At 43.6% G+C, this 24,151-nt stretch overlaps 1 protein-coding gene and 1 pseudogene across 1 annotated transcript; both read right to left on the bottom strand.

Annotated features, from left to right (window-relative positions):
• Positions 1 to 1,684: 1,684 nt before the first annotated feature.
• LOC136482990 (noroxomaritidine/norcraugsodine reductase-like) lies at positions 1,685 to 5,765 on the bottom strand (annotated as a pseudogene).
• A 17,239-nt stretch (positions 5,766 to 23,004) lies between these two features.
• LOC136480991 (uncharacterized mitochondrial protein AtMg00810-like) lies at positions 23,005 to 23,577 on the bottom strand. The gene has a single exon (XM_066478392.1). The coding sequence runs from the start codon at positions 23,575 to 23,577 to the stop codon at positions 23,005 to 23,007; it is 573 nt and encodes a 190-aa protein (XP_066334489.1).
• Positions 23,578 to 24,151: the final 574 nt, after the last annotated feature.

The following is a 24,151-nucleotide window of genomic DNA, read 5'->3' as shown; positions in this document are numbered from 1 at the left end:
TGGCGCCGAGGAGTGTACCGAGCTAAGGGTCCAGATTTTGAAATCTTACCTTCAGGAGCATATTTGTGAAAATTTTTAAAAAAAAGGCTAAAAATAAAAAATTCGGCCTTTTGGCTCAGCCGGTCAGCCTGTGGCCTCGCCCGTGCTGTGCGCACGGTGACCTTTCAAGCAAATGCAACGATTGACAAGTCACTGAATACATATTTGCGGTATATATGATTTTTGTACGGTCCTGAATACATATTTTCCTCGAGTGTATGTACCCTTAGAATACTTAAAATTTGCGAGATTTACAATTAAACTAGTGAAAATACACGTGTGGAATGCACGTGCTTATGAAAGCAACTTCATATGAAATTCCGTTTGTTTTGGGTTGGGTTCAAAATATGGCCGTGTCAAGTTGCATTGTAAGATTATTCAGCAAATATACAGTAGTTCCGTTATTCGTTCATCAGCTGCAGGGACTTTTTCAAAATATTTGGCAGCTTTTATTGTGCTCCAGTACTGGTTCAAATTGAGCACAGAAGATCCACTCAACAGCACTGTAGTATCAGTTGGTGTTTAGTCCGGCTCAAATTAGTTTGTCACTGCGTGCAATGAACACACAGCATTATTACACAGCATTATTAGTACGTCTGTTGTGTACTGTAATCAACTCAACGTTGTACGTACTATTTGTCACTGGCATCGCAACATTGTAGTACGAGTTGAAGTTGAACACACAAGATACACAAAAACAGAGGATGGCAGCGGGGCGGCCGACGGCGAGAGGTGGAGCCTGGTCGGCGCGAGAGCGCTGGTCACCGGTGGCAGCAAGGGGATCGGACACGCGATCGTGGAGGAGGCCCACAGCGCCGGGGACCTGGAGGACTGCAGCATTTGCCTCTGTCGTACAGGAGTGGAATCACCATGGATGTAGTACACCTGCAGCGGAGTTTTTCTGTCTTGGATCGGAGTTGGAGCGATGTGTCGTGGACTCTCTAGGCAGTCCCCCGCCAGCTCTACCTCCTCCACCAGGCGGCCGGCGGCCGGCGCCGAAGAATGCAGGATCCGTGAGAGTGTGCTGCCTCGGCCGGCGTCGTCAACTGCGCATCCATTGTGGTCGCCGTCCGAGATGGGCACTAGTCGGCTGACGTCCATAACGAAATGGTTGATCGGAAGGGAGATGGATACGTGACCCACTTGGGCTTGAGCTGGTCTTCTTTTGGTCTTGGAAGGGTCGGGCCGGTAAATAATAATAATAATTAAGAAATGATTAATTAATTGGATGCGCTGCTTTAAGATGCGTGCAATTCTAGAAAAAGAGGACTATTACTAGAGCAATTCTCTTGCTGCAAACCCATTAGCCTGATAACATCACTAGTTATTTATTATTAGTCTCCATATATATGCTAGCTCCACAGAGCAGCCTAGCAAATCATGTTTCTCACTGTGAATTCCTTTCCACATAGCTAGAATTTCTCTATAGAATCAAAACAAGTAGCTCATCACCCTCCTCACTCACAGATTTCCTTGTGGTTTTGCTAGACTCCAGTACAATTGTACTGCTAAAGTAGCTCATCACCCTCCCCACTGAAGGAGAGAGAGCAGAAGCAAGCTGGAGGAGTACTCCCTCCGACTTCACAGATAGGTTACCATCGACACGTCTTATAAACGACCACTGTAGCTGATGCCCATCTCAGAGCTGCCACAATAGCAGCACTGAAACAAAGGTTCAGAAGGCTATACGTAGAGGCAACGTAAAATGACAAGCGAGAGTGTGCAATAATAATGTCATCCAAAATAATAACAAAAATATAGAGACAATAGCGTGGTGCCACAAAACCAAAATACGGAGCAATAAAAACCAATAAGACCTAACCAGCCGAGCATCATTATCTGCCCTGCTCGATCAGGCACTAATGCTCCGGCCGCCGTCGACGAAGATGACTTGGCCAGTGACGTAGGACGCCGCCGGCATGCAGAGGAACGACACCATGGACGCCACCTCTGTCGGCTCACCGGCCCGCCGCATAGGGACCCTGGATAAAGATTGCTCCACGGTCTCCGGTGGTGCCTATGATTGTAGGAGTATAATATACATGTCCATTGTCAACTAATTTCATGTAGGCAAGGATAGTAATTGTACACTGTGTCTCTATATAAGAGTGTAAGTACGTACCCCTCTGGCCATGTCTGTGTTGATCAGTCCAGGTGCCACGCAGTTCACACGAATCTTATCGCTGACCCACTCAGCCGCTAGGCTCCTTGTTAGTTGGTTCATTCCAGCTGCATGCGTGCAAATAAAGCCAATTCACGACCACGAACAAGTAAATTTGTTACATATGCACTTACGGTGTTTGTGATTTAAATACTTTCGAATTTTCCAGTTTTTTTGGTGCGCCGTATATATGCCAAGGAGTTTAACAAGGAAAATGGAATGTCAAATTCAAAATTCTTGACATTCAAAAATCAGAATATAATTATTTACTTTAAAACTTTGGAAGTTACATGCTATTACATATGAACAAGTAAACTTTATAAAAACCAAACAAGAATAATTATTTACTTTAAAACTTTGGAAAGCTAGAATTGTATTCAGAAATCAGAGTATCTGAAATGTCTTGTGAATTTGAAAAAATTATAGAGTAACATACCTTTGGCGGTGCCATAGAGGGCGAGGTCGTGGTAGGCTAGCAAACTTCCGATGGAGGAGACATTGACGATGCTTCCGCCGCCGGCGAGGGAGGCATTGAGGAGGAGAGGGTGCGCGAGCTGGCAGAGGTGGAAGCACGACTCCAAGTTGGTCGCCATGCAACGCGAGAAGTCCTCCGCCGTGCACTGTGCCACCGGTTTAGGGAATAGCTGCGCCGCGTTGTTCACCTGTGTACGTACAAGCATGCATCACAACTGCAAAAATGATTTTGGAACACAGCGTGTTCGATTAGCAAAAGCATACAAGAAGTCTCCAAATATAACCATTGATTTTGAGACGGGGGCGACTCCTTTTCGAAGACAACATGGCCATGCTAGACCGGCTGGTCAAGCACTCTGGGTGGCACCCTCGCGGTCTGGGTTCGATCCCCCATGAGGACGAGTTGTAGTGCCGGAAGTAAAACAAAACCCCCTCGTCTACCCCGCGTTACTCAAAGCACAGGTCTGTGGAACCGGCCCCCTCACAGGATAACGACCACTGTGTGCGGGCGGGGTATGTGGTTTAGGGGTTTTCTCGGACTGGGTAAGGAGTCATCTACCTTAATGTGAAATGCTCGAGAGGATACATGCTATCCCTCGTAGTCTGAGTTTTTTTATTAAACGATGGCTCACTAAATGAGCCTGAGGCCCATAAGGCCCAATACCGAAGATGCGTATATAAGCACACACTTAGGCTTCTGCCATCACCTTCTCTCCTCCCTCAGCTCTCTCGCTCCATTTCTCTCCTGACTCAATCAGCGGCGACCCTTCCCTCCACTACAAGAGATTGGGCCTTCTATGACAATTTTCATATGACAAAGAACTTTTTAATTATAGAAACGATGCATTTATGACAATTTTTCTTTGGATGACAAGTGTTTATGACTAAGTTGTGATTTAGTCATAAACAACCGTCACCATGTGCCTTTCCCAATCTTTGTGATAAAAGTTCATGACGAAAGTAAAGGACATAATTTAAAAACCATTTAAAAAAACACTTTGGCAATGGAAGAACCATTGAGATACTCTCTTATTGCTGCATATACTCTGATTCTTTTTTCTTTGTACATTTTCCATCCCTCGGAGACACTATTCCTTAGCAGGAGCCCGACGCACATCTGGCTATGGCACAGTTTTCCTCTATCGTCCTTCCGTATTAGGAGCCCGACGCCGGCGCCCTTTGCCCAACGTCGCCTGCTGGAGGCCGCCACCGCCATCAGGATCCCACGCCACCGGCCCACCCCGCCCCAGGAGGTCGACGCCAGCTGGCTGCAGCTCCCAAGCTGCCGAGAGTGCACATGGTGGTTCGCTGGCCTAGCCTACCCAATGCACTCTCTTTTCCGACCCTCTCTAGAGGGAGAACCGAGCCAAGGGCACATAGGACGGTGGAGAAGCCTGTGGTGGTAGCAAGGCGGCGCGTTCTCGATGAGGACGCGAAGGTGTGGTGGAAGCCCGTCAAAGGGCATCCAGGGGCGGCGGCAGGCCTTGGAAGGTTAGAGGCTGTCGTCGGCGAGGAGGTGAAGGTGCGGTGGCAACCCATCCGAGGTCAGGAATAGGCAATGGTGGCACATCCATGGATATGTACGGCGGCGATGTTGTGGCAACCCGTCCTAGGGCTCACGTGTTGTGACATCCATGGGCATGCGGGGGCAGCGGTGCGTGTGGGGCACCCCTTGTTAGGCTGCGGCGATCGTCTGGGGGCGCAAAGGGGCAGTGTCGGTGGATCTGGCACTGGCTGGGCGGCTCCATCGAGGACGGCCTAGATCCGAGCAAGGAAAGCCCGCATCCGCGCGGGCGGCGCTTCTTTGTCCTCAAGCTTGACATCATCAATGGCGCGAGACCCATGGCGGGGGGAGGGGGAGGTGGAGGGGAAAATGAAGTTAGGGTCAGGGAATAGGAAGGGGCACGATGGGCTGTTAGCATACCGTGGATGTCACCGGTCTACCACCAAGCCTATCTTTAAATGGTGTGTCGGCCCATGCCACCCCGCAGCATGCCTGAGTAGCGACCCAGGCACGGCCATATGCACCAGGCGGGGCTGGCCCTGGGCCATGGAACACCGGACCGGGCTAAAAAACTGTGCTTCCTGTGCAGACTGTTGGGCTCGGCAGTGGGCCCCGTGGACGGACGGTTGGCTGGAGTGGGCTCGGCCAGCGGCCATCCGTTCCAGCTTGCCGGCTTTTTTTTTTTCTTTTCTCGATTTCCAAAGATAAGCGTGAATCCTGCCTTTATAATTTCTGATTAAACAGTGATGTTATAGCAGAGAGGGGCATCGTCGAGGCCGCCTCTGAAAATACCCCTTTTTTTATGCTATAGTGCATGGATGCTGAGTATGAGTAGTGTGATCTGTCGTCGTCTAATGGACTTGGATAGGATGTACGGGAGACGACATCAGGGCCTTGTTTAAATTGCTTCAAAGTTTCAAGTTTTTTCACTCTTTTTTCGTCACATCGAATTTAGGGACACATACATGCAACAGTAAATGTAGATAAAAAAATAACTAATTACATAGTTTGATTATAAATTACGAGACAAATCTTTTGAGTCTAGTTAGTCCATGATTAAATAATAATTATTAAATACAAACAAAAATGCTGCAGTGCCAAATTTTTCTAACTCTCGCTATCTAAACAAGGCCCAGCTTTCAACACCTTACCAGAATGTCGAGCTTGCCATCGAAGGTGGCCTTGACAGTCTCCATGAGCCTCTCCCGGTCGGCGCACACGGCGAGGTCGCAGGCGGTGACCGTGACGTCCAGCCCCATCTCGGACCACCGGCGGCGGCACGCCTCCAGGTCAGCCGCGCTGCGCGAGCACACGTGTGCACGCGCACACCAAACGCAGCCAGCTCCTCCACCATGGCGTGCCCGATCCCCTTGCTGCCGCCGGTGATCAGCGCCGTCGCGCCCGCCAAGCTCCACCGCTCGCCCATGTGAATCCCACTGCCGGCCGCCATAGCCCTCTCCCTCCGTACTACGTCTCCGTGCGCGTGTCTCACCTACCAGTGTACGCAAGTATGCTAGCTGGCTGCTTCTTCAGTAATTCGGTGCTTTATGAGCAAACAGACACCACACGAAAAGTCTGGTAGCGAGCTTGTCGCCTACGAGCCTCTGAATTCTGATACAGGCATTGTTTAGATTGTAAGTTTTTTCACTCTCTCTTTATCACATCAAATCTTTAGACACATATATGAAGTATATTAAATGTAGATAAAAAAATAATTAATTACATAGTTTGATTGTAAATTCGAGACGAATCTTTTGAGCCTAGTTAGACCATGATTGGACAATAATTATCAAATACAAACAAAAATGCTACAATATCAAATACTGATACCAAACCTCAATATAAACCAGACCTGTAATGGATAGGCGGAGTTACCAAGAACGGACATCGCGAATTTATGGGGCAGAATAATCATGGAGACAAAAACTCCCATACTAAGCACGTGTTTAGTTGAACCCCAAATTTCCAAAAAAAAAATGCTACAGCATCTATCACATTGAATCTTATGATCCGTGCATGAAGCATTAAAAGTGAACGAAAAAAAAACTAATTACACACGCCAGTCGCTGCACGTTGTGGAAATTGCCCACGCCAGAAGAGTGTACATTTTGCACAGTGGTTTCCAACCGTTCATTTGGTCCATAACTTCTAGACACAGACAAAGCGGAAGCGGAACAGCTGTGTGCGTCTCTTCCTTGCAATGAAGGCTACTAGCCAGTAGTGCTGTCGGTAGTCATAAATACTTTGCAAGGCCTGTTTTAGATCGTGGTTAGGAATCAGTATTTGATATCGTAGCACCTTCGTTTGTATTTGACAATTATTGTCCAATCATGGTTTAACTAGGCTTAAAAGATTCGTCTCGTAATTTACAATCAAACTGTGTAATTAGTTATTTTTTTATCTACATTTAATACTCCATGCATGTGTCCAAAGATTTGATGTGATGGAGAGAGAGTAAAAAAACTTGGAATCTAAACAAGACCCAAATATCCCGGCGATCTTCTCCTCTCCCCCCCAACTCCGACGAGCTTATCTTCTCTCTCCCAACTTCGGTGACCTTAGTAAAGCGAGGGGCCCCAGGGAGATAGACAGGGCCAGCCGGTGGGGTCGGCGCCCGGGAAGTTTGGGGCCCTAGCCACGGTGGAGGCGGCCAGCTAGGTAGGGGCTGGGGAGTCCTGACCGTTCGCCGGAGTTGAAGAAGAAAGCGGCGGCAGGAGCTAGGAAGGAGCAGAGGGAGTCTACCACAGGTATGGTAGGGTCTCGCCGGAGCTCCGCGACCGCGGCCGCAGCAGCAGAGATCCGATAAGACCCTACCGCGGCGGGGCGGTGGGCGGCTGCGGAGGTGACTTCTGCTGTGGCGGGGGTGAGAGCTGCTGGAGCCTGGAGGAAGAAGATGAATAGGGGCTAATCTGGACCGTCCATTTCGGATCCAAGGGCTGAGATGCGTCGCCTCAAAGAAATGCAAATCTCAGGCGCCTGGAATATAGCAGTATCTTTTTTTTTGAGGGAACTGAAGAAGCTAAATCCCCTACAGGAAAGGATGCATTAAAAAGAACAGGAATGAGAGGAGGTGCATCATGCATGGACGCTCAGTATGACTTATTGACGTGTGATCTGCCGTCGTCGAATGGACATGGATAGCATGCGCATGTACGGGATAGGACAGTAGGTTTCTGCTTAGGCTAGTTCCCTCTCAAAACGCTAAATTTTTCAAGATTTCTTGTCACATCGAATCTTTGGACACATGTATGAAGCATTAAATATAAATAAAAAATAAAACTAATTACACAGTTTAGATGAAATTCACGAGACGAAATCCCTCCGTACGTCTCCGTACGTCTCCGTATGCTAGCTAGCTGCTTCAGTGATTCGGTGCTTTATGAGAGCAAACAGACACCGCACGACGATCCAATCTTTTGTAAAATCTGGCAGCGAGCTTGTCGCCTACTCGCCCCTGATACAGATACAGTGTCCATTTGCCCGTCTCATCGATCCGACGCCAGTCGCTACACGTCGTCGCAATCGGCCACGCCAGAAGAGTGTACTTTTCGCACTGTGTTGTTTCCAGTCGATAATATCTGGACACAGACAAAGCGGAACAGCCGTGTGCGTCTCTTTCTTGCATTGACAGGCTACTAGCAGTGATGTCGGTAGTCGTAAATACTTTGAAAATATCCATGAAGATTTTAAAACTTTAATTTGATTGGGAAACTGTGAAAGCTTAAATAAATATATCCGCCCTTTTCTATCTTATCTTACTATTACTAATTAAAAACTCTAACAGATGTGCTAGGAAAAATTAATAAATCCTAAAAATTCTCATAGTTGTCAGAAAAATCTAGCATTTAATTTGTTAGACTCTAATCATCGTTACCGGCAATAGCCATTGGGTTTATTGTTGTTTACAAAAAAAATTATCCAACTCCGTTATTATAAAAAAAATACATAAAGTAATCGCTAATTCTGCATCTAAATTACCCACATCTGCCGTTATGAAAAATAATTCAAAATAACCACAAACGGAAACGAAACAAAAGCTTATTTGTCCTGTTCGTTTAGGCTTGTTTGACTGATAAGCTATGACTGAAAGTACTATTGGCTGATTTGGTGTGAGAGAAAAATACTGTTCGTTAGTTGAAAAAGTACGATTATAAGCCAAACAAGTCCAAACGAACATGACGATTATTGATGGTTTGGAGCGCTGGAGCAAGGAGCGTCATGGTGACACACACTACTAGAGAACAGACTTTAGAACGATGTCCCAATTTAGCATTAGCCTCGGCATTTTTTGCCCCCGGGACTAAATGACCCTTTAGTCCCGGTTGGTAATACCAACCGGGACTAAAGGTCCCTGCCCAACGGTCGTCCGCGGGGCAGGGATCTTTAGTCCCGGCTGGTATTACCAACCGGGACTAAAGGTTTACCTTTAGTCCCGGTTGGTAATACCAGCCGGGACTAAAGCTTTTAGTCCCGGTTTGGGTTATGCCCCGGGAATAAAGATTAATATTTAGTCCCGGTTTGGACCCCTAACCGGGACTAATTATCCCGGCCTATAATTCTGCTCAATTCTTCCTCCCCGAGCCCGAGCCATTCCATTATTCAAACTCACTGCCTCTGTTCTTCAGCTTGCTGTTGTTCTTGCACTCTCCCCCTCCATTGGTGTTGCTCTTCGATTTTGGAGGTAACAAACTTAATCCTCTTATGTTTTATCAGTAGCTTATCTCATTTTGCGATGTAGATGCATGTGTAACTTTATATGTTGGACTTTATTATGATTTTATATGTCATTTTTAGCTCAAAATCACATGATGATTTGCATATATGTTTGGATAAACAAAAGTTAAATTAGTTCATCAAAATCACGCCTCGCTCGTCCTCGCTGGAGCACGCGCCATTCTCGTCCCCGGTGGCTTACGTGATCTTAGAATTAATTTTTCCATGAAATGAAAAACTTAGAAAATTGTTAGAAAATTGTAGAAAATCCGCACTAGTTGAACTTGCGGACCGTGTTCATGTCGGCGAGCATGTTCTCTGCCGAGCGGTAACGGACGTCAAGGAGGAGCTTTGATTCTACGAGGGAGAGCGGCAACGGTCGTGGAAGACCGTGTTCCCTTTCTCGTAGAATCGGAGCTCTTCCTTGGCCAAGTACGGTGCCGTCCGGTGGAGAAATGCTCGTCGAGATGATCACGTAAGCAAGGTCAACTAGTACGGATGGTTATTTATTGAAACATGTTTTTGAGCTATAATTTGATGAATATTTGAAAATATGAAATTTACACTAGTTTGCAAAAATAAGTATAGAAAGTAGATGACAACTGTTACTGGATCCTCGGCCTCTCGTTCGGTTGCGAAACGACTGAGGCCAGAACTCCCTCTCATTATCTGCGGCAAGTGTAAGCAGAAGATTGTGATGGAGTACCGAGTCAAGAGACAGGGACCCAACAAGGGTCGTGTTTTCTACAAGTGCCCGGATCGCGATGTGAGTTTCTTACGCATTTTATAATTATGGCTAATTGACCTGCTTTTCTTGAATATTTTTGACTAAATATTTTTTGGCTTTAATTTCAGTGGGAGGGCAATGGATGCGATGGTTGGTACTGGGAGGAAGATTATGCTACATACGTGCAGAATTTGGGTGCGCTTGAGGTAGCGGATGCTGCTGATGAGGCAGTGAGCCAGCAGGAGAAGCTTATTGATATTCAACAGAAGAATGATTTGTCTGTTTTAGTTGCGTACGATCACAAAATAATTATGTTACTGAAGTGCATTGTAGTTTTAGTTTGTTTAGTGATAGTTGGGATTGCTTACGTTGTAGCCAGGCTTAGTTAATTAATCAACCGTGTGTGTGTCATTTATGTTGTGTAATAAAATACTTAATTATGTTCAAGGTTTTCATAATTTGTCGTGTAATACAGATTATGTCACGCCATTGGATGTACAATGCCGATCGTCGCTCCCAAGACTTTATAGAGGGCTTGCACTATTTCTTAGGTGTGGCCGAGGCAAATAAGCGGGATGGTTTCATATGCTGTCCATGTGCCCTATGTAAGAATTTAAAGGAATATTCAAGCTCAATGAGTCTTCATTCACATTTGCTTAAGTCAGGTTTCATGTCAAACTATATATGTTGGACTAAGCATGGAGAAAGCGGGGTCATGATGGAAGAAGGTGAAGGAGAAGATTTAGACATTGATGACATTATTGCTCAGTATGGTGCCTTTGATGATACTACAATGGGGGGAGATGAAGAAGAGGTAGCGGTAGAAGATGATCTCGGTGATGCTCTTGGCGATGCCATTCGTGATGCACAACAAGAATGGGAAAGTGAAAAAGAGAAAGTTAAGTTGGAGCGCATGCTTGAGGATCATAGGAAGTTGCTATACCCGATGGCCGAAGAGGGGCAAAAAAAGCTGGGTACAACACTGGAATTGCTACAGTGGAAGGCAAAGAATGGTGTATCCGATAAGGCATTTGGGAATTTATTAAACCTCATAAAGAAGATGCTTCCGAAGCCAAATGAATTGCCCACCACTACGTACGAAGCAAAAAAGGTTGTCTGCCCTTTGGGATTAAAAATCCAGAAGATACATGCATGTCCTAATGACTGTATCCTCTACCATGGCAATGAATACGAGAATTTGGATGAATGCCCGGTATGTAAAGCATCGCGGTATAAGATCAGGCGCGATGATCCTGGTGACGTCGAGGGTGAACAACGTCCTAGAAAGAAAATCCCTGCCAAGGTTATGTGGTATGCTCCTATAATACCACGCTTAAAACGTTTGTTCAGAAATAAAGACCACGCAAAGTTGTTGCGGTGGTATAAAGAAGACCGTAAGGTAGACAATATGCTGAGACACCCAGCTGATGGGTCCCAGTGGAGAGCGATAGATAGAGAATTTTCAGAGTTTGCAAATGAGGTTAGAAACTTAAGGTTCGCCTTAAGTACAGATGGTATGAATCCTTTTGGACAGCAGAGCACTAGTCATAGCACTTGGCCAGTTACTCTATGTATCTACAACCTTCCTCCATGGTTATGCATGAAGCGGAAGTTCATTATGATGCCGATCCTCATCCAAGGTCCGAGGCAACCTGGCAACGATATTGATGTATATCTGAAGCCATTAGTTGAAGAACTTCTAGTTTTATGGAACAAACCAGGTGTACGTGTCTGGGATGAGTACAAACAAGAACACTTTGACCTACGAGCAATGTTGTTCGTAACCATCAATGATTGGCCTGCTTTAAGTAATCTTTCAGGTCAGACAAACAAAGGATATAATGCATGCACACATTGTTTTGATGACCTTGACAGTATATATTTGAAAAGATGTCGAAAGGTCGTGTACCTTGGCCATCGTCGATTCCTTCCTTTGAACCACCAAGTAAGAAAGAAAGGGAAGCATTTTAAAGGTAAGCCAGACCACCGGAAGAAGCCTCATAACCGAACCGGGGAAGATGTACTCGCAATGGTCAAGGATGTGAAAGTAGTATTTGGAAAGGGACAAGGCAGTGAATCTGTTCCCAAAGATGCTAATGGACATGCACCCATGTGGAAGAAGAAGTCCATCTTTTGGGAGCTACCCTATTGGCAAGTCCTAGAGGTCCGCAACGCAATCGACGTGATGCACCTGACAAAGAATCTTTGTGTGAACCTGTTAGGATTCATGGGTGTGTACGGGAAGCCAAAGGATTCACTTGAAGCACGCCAGGACTTGCAGTGCATGAAAGAACGAGACAACCTTCATCCAGAGAAGACAGGTGATGGACGTCATTACTTAAGTCCTGCTAGCTACACGCTTAGCAAAGAAGAGAGGGACAGCATGTTCGAATGTCTAAGCAGCATCAAGGTCCCATCGGGATTCTCCTCCAATATAAAGGGTATAATAAATGTGCCAGATAAAAAATTCCTAAACTTAAAGTCCCACGACTGCCACGTGCTTATGACGCAATTGCTTCCAGTTGCTTTAAGAGGAATTCTACCTCCACATGTACTGTCTAGCCACCGTGAAGCTATGTGCATTTCTCAATGCAATTTCTCAGAAGGCAATCAATCCAGTGGAACTAGCTACTCTACAGAACGATGTGGTTCAATGTCTTGTCAGCTTTGAGTTGGTGTTCCCTCCATCCTTCTTTAATATCATGACACACATCCTAGTTCATTTGGTGAAGGAGATTAGTATTCTTGGACCTGTGTTCTTACATAACATGTTCCCCTTCGAGAGGTTTATGGGAGTCTTGAAGAAATATGTGAAAGTCCGTTCTAAGCCTGAAGGAAGCATCGCCCAGGGCTATGGAACAGAGGAGGTCATTGAGTTCTGTGTTGACTTTATTCCTGACATTGCTTCGATTGGCGTTCCCGAATCACGACATGAGGGGAGACTCAGTGGTAAAGGAACTTTAGGGAAGAAAACATATATTGGCATGGAAGACGATTATTTCAATAAAGCACACTACACAGTTCTTCAGAACTCGTCATTGGTGCATCCGTACATCGAGATACATAAGGAGTTCTTACGATCCAAGTTTCCAGGGAAGACTGAAGCTTGGATTAGGCGTCAGCACATGAAAAGTTTCAGTGGTTGGTTGCGAAAAGAATGTCAAGGCGATGACAATATTGATGAGCAACTGTATTTGTTGGCTAGGCAGCCATCGTGGCATATCCTCACGTACCAAGGGTACGAGATAAATGGGAATACATTTTACACAGTTGCCCAAGATAAAAGGAGCACCAATCAAAATAGTGGTGTTCGCATAGATGGCACAGATCCAAATGGGAATATACAAACATATTATGGCCGCATAGAAGAGATATGGGAACTAGACTACGCACCTAATTTTAAAGTCCCTTTGTTCCGGTGCCAATGGGTGAAGCTGACCGGAGGAGGGGTAACAGTCGACAAAGAGTATGGAATGACAACAGTGGACCTCAACAATATTGGATACAAAGAGGAACCATTCGTCCTTGCTGCCGATGTGAGTCAGGTGTTCTATGTGAAAGACATGTCTACAAAATCAAAGAGAGGAAAAAACGAAGACATCAACTCAATGATCAATGAGCCAAAGCGCCACATAATTCTTTCTGGGAAAATAAATATAGTAGGAATTGAAGACAAGTCAGACATGTCCGAAGATTACGAAAGAAATGTCCGAATTCCACCCTTCATAGTGAAGAAAGATCCAAGCATCATGTTAAATGATGAAGACACTCCATGGTTACGACAAGATCATAACCAAGGGTCATACGTCAAGAAGAAATTCACTGTTGTGCCCGCATGATACAACGATGCATGTTTAATATATTATGTTTTAGAGACGGATATTATGTAATATGTTTTCGGAACCCTAGATTGTCTAAAATTGAAAAGTTTTGAATACCAAGTTTGTTCATATCATCAATATCTACAATCCTTATATAGACCATTTTTTCATTTGAGAAAGCTTGAATAAAATGTAGTTCAATTTTCACAAGTGTGTGACATAGTTTTAGAAAGTCTATAAGAGATAAGGAAAATTGTGACTAGTGTTTGATAAAAATTTCTCAAATGGGAAAATGATCTATGTAACAATTGTAGATCTTGCTGAGATGATCAAACTTGGTATTCAGAGTTTTTTCATCTGAGGTCATTTAGTGTCTCATTTGAGCAAGTTTGACCAAGTCAAATTTGGTCAAATGAAAAAACAACACTTTGACCCTAGTATTATGGACTCTAAATGACTTCGAATTGAAAAGTTTTGAATACCAAGTTTGTTAAACTCAAAAAGATCTACAATTGTTGTTTTGGTCAACTTTCCATTTGAGAAAGTTTGGACGGTTCAAATTTATGATTTTTAAATTTCGACGCCTACAAACTAGTTTTCGGAACCCTAGATTGTCTAAAATTGAAAAGTTTTGAATACCAAGTTTGTTCATATCATCAATATCTACAATCCTTATATAGACCATTTTTTCATTTGAGAAAGCTTGAACAAAATGTAGTTCAATTTTCACAAGTGTGTGACATAGTTTTAGAAAGTCTATAAGAGATAAGGAAAATTGTGACTAGTGTTTGATAAAAATTTCTCAAATGGGAAAATGATCTATGTAACAATTGTAGATCTTGCTGAGATGATCAAACTTGGTATTCAGAGTTTTTTCATCTGAGGTCATTTAGTGTCTCATTTGAGCAAGTTTGACCAAGTCAAATTTGGTCAAATGAAAAAACAACACTTTGACCCTAGTATTATGGACTCTAAATTACTTCGAATTGAAAAGTTTTGAATACCAAGTTTGTTAAACTCAAAAAGATCTACAATTGTTGTTTTGGTCAACTTTCCATTTGAGAAAGTTTGGACGGTTCAAATTTATGATTTTTAAATTTCGACGCCTACAAACTAGTTTTCGGAACCCTAGATTGTCTAAAATTGAAAAGTTTTGAATACCAAGTTTGTTCATATCATCAATATCTACAATCCTTATATAGACCATTTTTTCATTTGAGAAAGCTTGAACAAAATGTAGTTCAATTTTCACAAGTGTGTGACATAGTTTTAGAAGTCTATAAGAGATAAGGAAAATTGTGACTAGTGTTTGATAAAAATTTCTCAAATGGGAAAATGATCTATGTAACAATTGTAGATCTTGCTGAGATGATCAAACTTGGTATTCAGAGTTTTTTCATCTGAGGTCATTTAGTGTCTCATTTGAGCAAGTTTGACCAAGTCAAATTTGGTCAAATGAAAAAACAACACTTTGACCCTAGTATTATGGACTCTAAATGACTTCGAATTGAAAAGTTTTGAATACCAAGTTTGTTAAACTCAAAAAGATCTACAATTGTTGTTTTGGTCAACTTTCCATTTGAGAAAGTTTGGACGGTTCAAATTTATGATTTTTAAATTTCGACGCCTACAAACTAGTTTTCGGAACCCTAGATTGTCTAAAATTGAAAAGTTTTGAATACCAAGTTTGTTCATATCATCAATATCTACAATCCTTATATAGACCATTTTTTCATTTGAGAAAGCTTGAACAAAATGTAGTTCAATTTTCACAAGTGTGTGACATAGTTTTAGAAGTCTATAAGAGATAAGGAAAATTGTGACTAGTGTTTGATAAAAATTTCTCAAATGGGAAAATGATCTATGTAACAATTGTAGATCTTGCTGAGATGATCAAACTTGGTATTCAGAGTTTTTTCATCTGAGGTCATTTAGTGTCTCATTTGAGCAAGTTTGACCAAGTCAAATTTGGTCAAATGAAAAAACAACACTTTGACCCTAGTATTATGGACTCTAAATGACTTCGAATTGAAAAGTTTTGAATACCAAGTTTGTTAAACTCAAAAAGATCTACAATTGTTGTTTTGGTCAACTTTCCATTTGAGAAAGTTTGGACGGTTCAAATTTATGATTTTTAAATTTTCGACGCCTACAAACTAGTTTTCGGAACCCTAGATTGTCTAAAATTGAAAAGTTTTGAATACCAAGTTTGTTCATATCATCAATATCTACAATCCTTATATAGACCATTTTTTCATTTGAGAAAGCTTGAACAAAATGTAGTTCAATTTTCACAAGTGTGTGACATAGTTTTAGAAGTCTATAAGAGATAAGGAAAATTGTGACTAGTGTTTGATAAAAATTTCTCAAATGGGAAAATGATCTATGTAACAATTGTAGATCTTGCTGAGATGATCAAACTTGGTATTCAGAGTTTTTTCATCTGAGGTCATTTAGTGTCTCATTTGAGCAAGTTTGACCAAGTCAAATTTGGTCAAATGAAAAAACAACACTTTGACCCTAGTATTATGGACTCTAAATGACTTCGAATTGAAAAGTTTTGAATACCAAGTTTGTTAATTTTGGTCGAATTGAAAAAACAACAATCCTTATATAGGCCATTTTTTCATTTGAAAAAGTTGTACAACAAAAAATACTATATTTTCTTTATTTTTATAGGTTTAACAAAAATTTCCTGTCAATTTTGGTCAAAAACCGAAAAAAATTGAAACATTGACGTTACAATAATGTGATAATAAATTTCCTATCGAATAATATTAGTTTTATTAATTTTAAGTTACAAATATATTTTTGCATTAACAAAATACTTAGTATTAGTAACATTTATATTCTATATTCATAAAAGAAATTAAAAACTTTAGGTTACAAAATTTTCCTATTTACAATAAATAATTAGTTAATCAATAGTATTTTTTAAAATAAATATTGCAAAGTATTGAAGTTGATATGGAATTAATTGTTTAACCTAGTATTAAACAAAATCAAAACCCCAGGCCAATTACGCTGGCGGGTTGCCAAAACTTTTAGGCCTTCAGTCCCGGCCCAGACTAAGAACCGGGACTAAAGGGTGGGCGGCAATTTCGTTGCGCGCCCAAAAATACCTTTAGTCCCGGCTAGGTCAAACCAACCGGGACTAAAGGTTGGCCTTTAGTCCCGGCTTGTAAGGCGAGCCGGGACTAAAGGGTTTTTAGTCCCGGTTGGTGTTACTAGCCGGGACTAAAGGGTCCCGGCCTATATATATCGAACGTCTGTTCTGTTCATCTTCGATCTCGTCTCGGCCGCGCCATCCGCCGTCGTCGAGCTCGTCCTGCCGCGCCGCCGTCGTCGTCTACCCCCACCCGGCCGCGCCATTCTCCCGGCCCGCATCGCGCCGCATCCCGTCTCCGCCGCTGCACCCGATCCCACCCTCCCGTCGCCGAGGCTTCCCGCGCGCCCACCGCCGTCGAACTCGATCTCTACTGCGCTCTCGATCGGCTGCCGTCGTCGAGCCTCGCCCGCCCGGCCTCGTCTACCGTCGTCGAGCCCCGCCCGCCCGGCCTCGTCGTCGAACTCGCCCGCCCGCCCGGCCTCACTGCCGTCGATCGATTATAATGTTGGATTTTTCATTGTTTTTTTAGATAATACTAATAAACAATATTTAGTAGTTATTTAGTTTTTTAGTTAGTTTTTTAGATAGTTTTTGATATATGTTAGTTAGATTTTTTAGTTAGTTAGATTTATTAGATAATTGATATATGTTAGTTAGATTTTTAGTTAGTTAGATTTATTAGATAATTGATATATGTTAGTTAGATTGTTAGGTGATATATGTTAGTTTTTTAGGTAATTTTTTAGTTAGTTAGATTTTTTAAAATGTATTATCTATTACTAGTTTATCTAATTTCATGTTGGATTTATTTAATTGGATTTAGTAATTATATATTCTATCTCTTATATATATCTAGAGAGAGATTCTATATGGTATACATATGTACTTAATTATTTCTATATGTATATATACATGTACTTATTTTCATGTGTTGAGAGAGAGAGAAAATTGTATCTAGAGAGACATTCAATGTGTTATCACATGCATATCTAGAGATATAGACATATGCACTTATTTCTATGTGTTGAGAGAGAGAGAAAATATATTGTATCATTCTATGTGTATATATATACATGTACTTATTTCCATGTTTTTGGATCGAAAGTGTTTTTGATTCGATTCCAAAGCCTATACCTTATTATTGTTTATCCTTATGAAATATTATGTGTTATTATATTTAATTGGATTTAGTAATTCTATATGTGTTATCACATGTACTTATGTTATGTACCATAATAATTCTATCTATGTGTTATCTTGAAGATACAAATGGCTGCTCCGGATGATAACTTGAGTGATGACATAATGGCGGATATTATCAACGCCGGCACCAATGTGGATGTAGATGACACGAGTCAGTACTTTGCTGATTATGAGGATATCCTGAATATGCCGGTGGTTGAAGATCAACAAATTGTCGCGCAAGAAAATACTGGCGAGGTATATTCGATTATCTATCATCTCTTATAGATGCATGCGTACGTATATTTGTTGTTAATCGTTGTGTTTCTACTCATGTAGCCGGTCTCTGGATCTACATCAACCACCGACAAAAGTAGGAAAGTCCGAGGGCCAAAAAAGCCATTAGAGGGCCGTTTCATAATATCAGAATTCGACACCGACACCGGCAAACCATTGGGACCACATGCTCAGACATATGTCAATCAATGTGGGTTCATTGTAAGGGATAGGATCCCAGTTAGTGCTCGTGAATGGAAGCAGAAGATATCCGCTCCTAATGTTAGTTTTGTATCTGATCGTGATAAGAACCTAGCTTGGAGAGATATCACTCAGCATTTCACATTACAAGCAGATGATGCTTTGAAGGAGCTAGTGAGGGATTGGACAATGAAGAAGATGGCAACATTGTTCCAGAGTTGGAAGAAGACATTGTATAAAAAGTTTATCTTGAAGAATGCTACGCCGAATTTCAATGCTAAGGCGTTTGTCAAGTTGGAGTCCCATTGGGATGCCTTCGTAGAATACAAGACATCTCAAGACAGTGAGGAACGTGTGATGAGGAATCGGCAGAATGCCCGACAGAAGCAATACCATCATCGCATGGGATCAGGTGGTTATAGGAGTGCTATTCCCAAGTGGCAGAACCTAGAAGCAGAGATTACTGCCAAGGGAATCATACCTGAAACAATAGAAAAGAACTGGCCTCAACGCGCGAAGAATTGGTTCTACGCTCATGGGGGAAGCCTAGACCCAGACACTGGCAAGCTAATTTTCGGCCAAAAAATTGAGAGAGCAACACAGAGACTAGCTCAGTGCTAGGGAAGAAGCTGATAGTGGTGTTTTCAAGCCCAACAGAGAGAAGGATGAATTGACATATGCCCTAGAGAATCCCGAACACGGTGGTCGAACAAGAGGCTATGGGGCGGTTCCGTGGCTACACGCATTCCCAGCAGACAAGGATACCTACAGAAGCCGCCAGAGAAAGAAGGATGAGGAGGCAGAACGAATTCGTGCATTGGAGCAATTTGTTGATGAGTCACGACAAGCATTGCTTGAATCACGTGAACGAGAAAAATCTCTTGAGGCAAGAATGCAGGAGGAGATCAAGAGGCAAGTGCAGCTAGCAATGAGTCAAATGCAATCGCAATCAACGCCGGGAGTCACCATTAGCCCCGTTGGTCAGATGAAAAGCAGTTGTGCTTCTACGGAGCTGCCAGTTATTCAAGACGACGCTGGGTTGCGCTTCCCTGTTGATGACATTACCGAGCCTCTAACAAAATGTGAGCTGCACATTCCAGATGGTAATGCATCAATCATGGTGGCTGTCGGGGTTGTATCTCCAATAGACCGAACGAAGACACCAAGAATCCATGGATCAGTTATTCAACCTGGATATGCTAGCGTCTCGGTCGATAGAGTGCTCAAAGGTTACAGCAATGTTCCTCTTGACATTGAAGGTGGTGATGGGGAGAAGACACTAGGAGAAACAGAGAAGACATTTATTCAATGGCGCAAACGCTTCATCATCATTCCTGGGGCGCCACCGCTTCCCCTACCTCACCCTAGGTACGAATGAAAGTGAATGAAATATTATTTTCCATTAATTTTCTATTGGCTTCAAAAATAATTGACACACAAATTGTTTTTATAGCAGGGTCTCTCCCCAGCCTAGCCTAATCATTCATTCCCCATCTCATCACAGCGTCGCGGGGGGCGAGACGACTTCATCCCCACGGCGATCGCCAACTCCTACACCGGCCCCATCGCCTCCACAACTGATCTCCAACTCCTACACCGGCCCCATCGCCTCCACAACGATCTCCAACTCCTACACCGGCCCCACCGCCTCCACAACGATCTCCAACGTCTCCACGCCGGTCTCCACCAACACTGGCCTCATTCGCCTCCACGCCGATCTCCAACACCGCCCCCACCCCCTCCACAGCGACGCACTACAAAGACGTCTAAGGTCCCGGCGGCAAAGAAGACCCCAAGAAAAAGAGTTATTTCTCAAGAAATACTTCCTGAAAAGACTGATGAGCAAATAGCAGCTGAAGAAGACAAAAAAGTAAAAGATTTTTTTATAGATATCAAAAACAAGAGTCAAGCAAAGCTTAAGGAGAAGCCGTACTTTTACATACCACGAGATGTGCTGAGGCAGAAGGTCGATGCTCACAAGAAAAAGATGATTGAACTTCATAAGCCTTCGCCACTATCAGACTATGACCGCTCCCTCGTGAAGTCACATGATGCAGATAAGAAAAGGAAAAGAGCATCAGGGAAGGATGTCCCACAGCTCGGACAACAGAAGCAACCAATGCAAAATCTTGTTGTTGCTAATGAATATGGTTCCAACATAGAAGTCTATCGACCAGACAACTCTGGAGAAGTGTCGGTTCAAGCCCTTAATGCTTTTTTTAAAGATACTGGTTTAACCTTGGATCAATTGACGGGCAAAGCTCCAATCCAGAACCTGGAAGTTGATACCTGGAAGACTTATAAATATGGCAAAAGTCTGTACAACCCTGCGGCTCTGAATGAATTGGGTACGCAAATGTACTTGCTCAACAAGTGGTACATGCAGGCGTGTGGCAGGGGTGAGCAGTGGATCTTTGTCAGATTTAGAGACCATCATTACTTCCGTGGCGATGACATCTTACATATTAGTTTCGAAGAATTGCATCAACTATTCCACTTGGACGCTCTGGACAAATCAATCATGAGCTCCTTTTGTTTGTAAGTGATTCTTACTTTTATTTAATAAACTCACTTCCATGCGTACGTGTATATAATTATCCTCACATGTAACTTATATTTATATATAGATTCCAGATGTCAGAGCTCCAAAGAATACAAGACACCAGTGTTGGCTTCATTGATCCTTATATCGTATTCAAAACCGATATTATTGTCAAGGACCACTGGGTATCTGAAGCACAGAGGAATATCATGAAGTTCTTCGTGAAGCAGCACGACAAGACAACAATACTTTTCCCGTACAACTTTGAGTAAGTGTTAATAATAATGTAGTCTACACATTTTATGTAATATCAATACAACTTATATGCATGTACGTGTGTGTATAAACCAATGCAGTTTTCACTGGATACTCATTGTCATTGAGTTAAACTCAAGTCGGTTACTAATCTTTGACTCGTTGAGAAAAGAACGGGCACTATACCAAGATATGATAGATATTATCCAGGGGTAATTTCGATCTCTCGCGCACAACTATTATTGAATAGACTTTGCCATAATTTATTAACGATCGTACATTATTGGTCGCACAGGGTTTGGAAAGAGTTTATTCGGCAACATCGCAAAGATTGCAAGGCACCACTTAATGTAGTTGAAATACCAGTAAGTTGTACTATATACACTTCCCCACGTGTTTAATTACTATATCGTACTTCAATTTACGTGTGAGATGATGAGAATAATCTTCTTCTCGTACAGTGGTATTTGCGGCAGGAACCAGGTAATAACTTGTGTGGATACTACGTTTGTGAATTTATCACTGCGCACATAAGAAGAACTCCTGAAGATGTCCTCAGAGTACGTATATATCAATATTTATTTATTTTTAAAAGAATATATATACATATATGTGTATTAATACTTTTCCTTTTATTTCAAATGCAAGACTGAATGGTTGAAACGAAGGGTCATGCAAAAAGACCATCTGAAAGCAGTTCAAGAGTCAATAGCAGGATATCTTCTAGAAAAAGTGCTAAATCCCAACGGCGAGTTCTACTTTGATCTTAAGGAATAAATGATGTAAATTAAATGTTTATTGATATCGTTATTTTCGAGAACAAGATTATGAAAGTGTTGTATATACACATATATATATATATATATATATATCTATAATATATATAGTTTCATACTTTATTCGAATATAATAATGCTCAAGATGAGAATTAGATGTAATTATATGCATGCGTGTATTTATATTAGCAACGTAGAATACGTACATAAAAACATATTATATATTAAACAAATACGTGTAACTGAACTGAAAACAAATTAAACAAAAAAAAAAGAAAAAGAAAAGGAACCGTTAGTCCCGGTTGGGGTTACCAACCGGGACTAAAGGGTGAACCATTAGTCCCGGTTGGTAACCCCAACCGGGACTAAAGGGTGCGCCAGGTTCGCTCGGCTGGAGGTCCTTTAGTCCCGGTTGGTGTTACCAACCGGGACTAAAGGTCCCTCTTTAATCCCGGCTCGATGACCCGGGACTGAAGGTTCCACCTTTAGTCCCGGGATCGTTGTCCCGGCGCGGTAACCGGGACTAAAGGCTGTTACCGCCCGGGACAACAGGTCCATTCTGTAGTAGTGACACAAGTTCCTCCGAGGAAACCGAAACGAAACTTATAGTTGTCCTATTCGCTTGGCTTATAAGCCGTACTTTTTCAGCCAACGAATAATATTTTTCGCTCACAACAAATCAGTCAATAGTACTTTCAGTCATGTGTTATCAGCCAAACAACCTGGACAAGTGCTGCCTCAAGCTGTTGTCATGCATCAGCAGCAGTGCTTTTGGATGGTGAGGAGCAGTGCTTTTGGATGGTGAGGAGCAGTGCTTTTGGATGGTGAGGTGTCCGCTCATGTGCCAGCCCTCCTTCTTGTAGAAGACAAGAATAGGAGCCAACGACTGTTTGTATTGCTCTCTGAAGAATATTTATACCGAGTACAAATCCGTGTGCGCGGAGCGCACAGTTACAAAACGTAGGCGACGCGCGCGGTCACCGTACGAACACGACGTGAGGGCGCTGACCAACCGCAGATGTGGCCAGCAGAACGCATTGCTTCAACACCCCCCGCAGTCTGTTGGGTCATTGGGACGACGCACAGACCGGAGCGGAACTCCTGCAACATTGAGGTAGGAAGGCCCTTCGTCATGACGTCGACATACTGTTCACCGGTGGGAACATGGAGGACGCGAAGATCACCGAGCTGGACACGCTCTCGAACAAAGTGAATGTCCCAGCTCTATGTGCTTGGTGCATTTGTGAAGCACTCGATTGGCGGACAAATACACAGTGGAGACATTGTCGCAATAGGTGACGGTGGCCTTGGTGACGCAGCACTAGAGCTCATCAAGTAGGTGCCGCAACCATATGCACTCAGCAGCGGCGTCGGCGCCGGCGCGATACTCAGCCTCAGCGCTCGATCGAGAGACCGTGGCTGCCGCTTGGAGGACCACGACACCAGGGCGTCCCCCAGAAAGATGCAGATGCCGGACGTCGAACGCTGTGAGTCGGGGCTGCCAGCCCAGTCGGCGTCGGAGTACGCCGGGACGGTGAGATCGGAGCTGTCGCGGAGACACAGACCCATGCTGATCGTCCCGCGAATGTACTGCAAATTGCGTTTCAGTACAGCTTGATGCGGTCCGCGCGGATCGTGCCTGTTGCACCCAAAAGCCAGGTCTGGGCGCGTTATAGTTAGGTACTGCAGCGCGCCGGCCAGGCTCCTGTACTGTTTGGCGTCGTCGACCTTGGGACCGTCCGAGGAAAGTTTGCCTTTGGTGTCGATGGGTGTGCTCGCCGGCTTGCAGTTCACCATGCCGGCGCGGTCCAGAATATCTTCCGCATACCGTTGCTGGGAAAGGAAGAATCCAGCAGCCGTACGTTTGACTTCGATGCCGAGGAAGAACCGTAGTTTGCCGAGATCCTTGACGGCAAACTCGGCACGACGATGTGCTGCAGCAAGTCCTGGCTGTACCCGGTGGGCAACATGTCATCCACGTATAGCAGAAGATACGCAAGCTCACCGCCATGACGAAGGACAAAGAGGGACGAGTCGGAGCGCGTGGGGGAAAAGTCGATGCTGATGGCGAACTTGGCGAAGCGATCAAACCACGCTCGCGGGGCTTAATGGAGGCCGTAGAGGGATTTGTCGAGAAGACAGACGGCGTCGGGTCGGGAAGCATCGGCAAACCTAGTGGGCTGCTGACAGAAGACGTATTCCTATAGATGCCCTTGAAGAAAACCGTTGGAGACATTGAGTTGTCGCGTGGGCCATTGATGGGAGGCAGCAATGGTGAGCACGGTTTGAATCGTGGCCGGCTTAACAACCGGCATGAAGGTTTCACCGAAGTCGACGCCGGCACGCTGGGTAAAGCCCTGAACGACCCACC

This window comes from Miscanthus floridulus, chromosome 9, assembly GCF_019320115.1.
Source record: "Miscanthus floridulus cultivar M001 chromosome 9, ASM1932011v1, whole genome shotgun sequence".
In the NCBI taxonomy this organism is placed as follows: domain Eukaryota; kingdom Viridiplantae; phylum Streptophyta; class Magnoliopsida; order Poales; family Poaceae; genus Miscanthus; species Miscanthus floridulus.
This window is presented reverse-complemented; position numbering and strand designations above follow the sequence as displayed.

Excerpts from the sequence above, each read along its gene's own strand:
- LOC136480991 (XM_066478392.1), bottom strand. The coding sequence starts at position 23,577 with ATGGTGAACTGCAAGCCGGCGAGCACACCCATCGACACCAAAGGCAAA.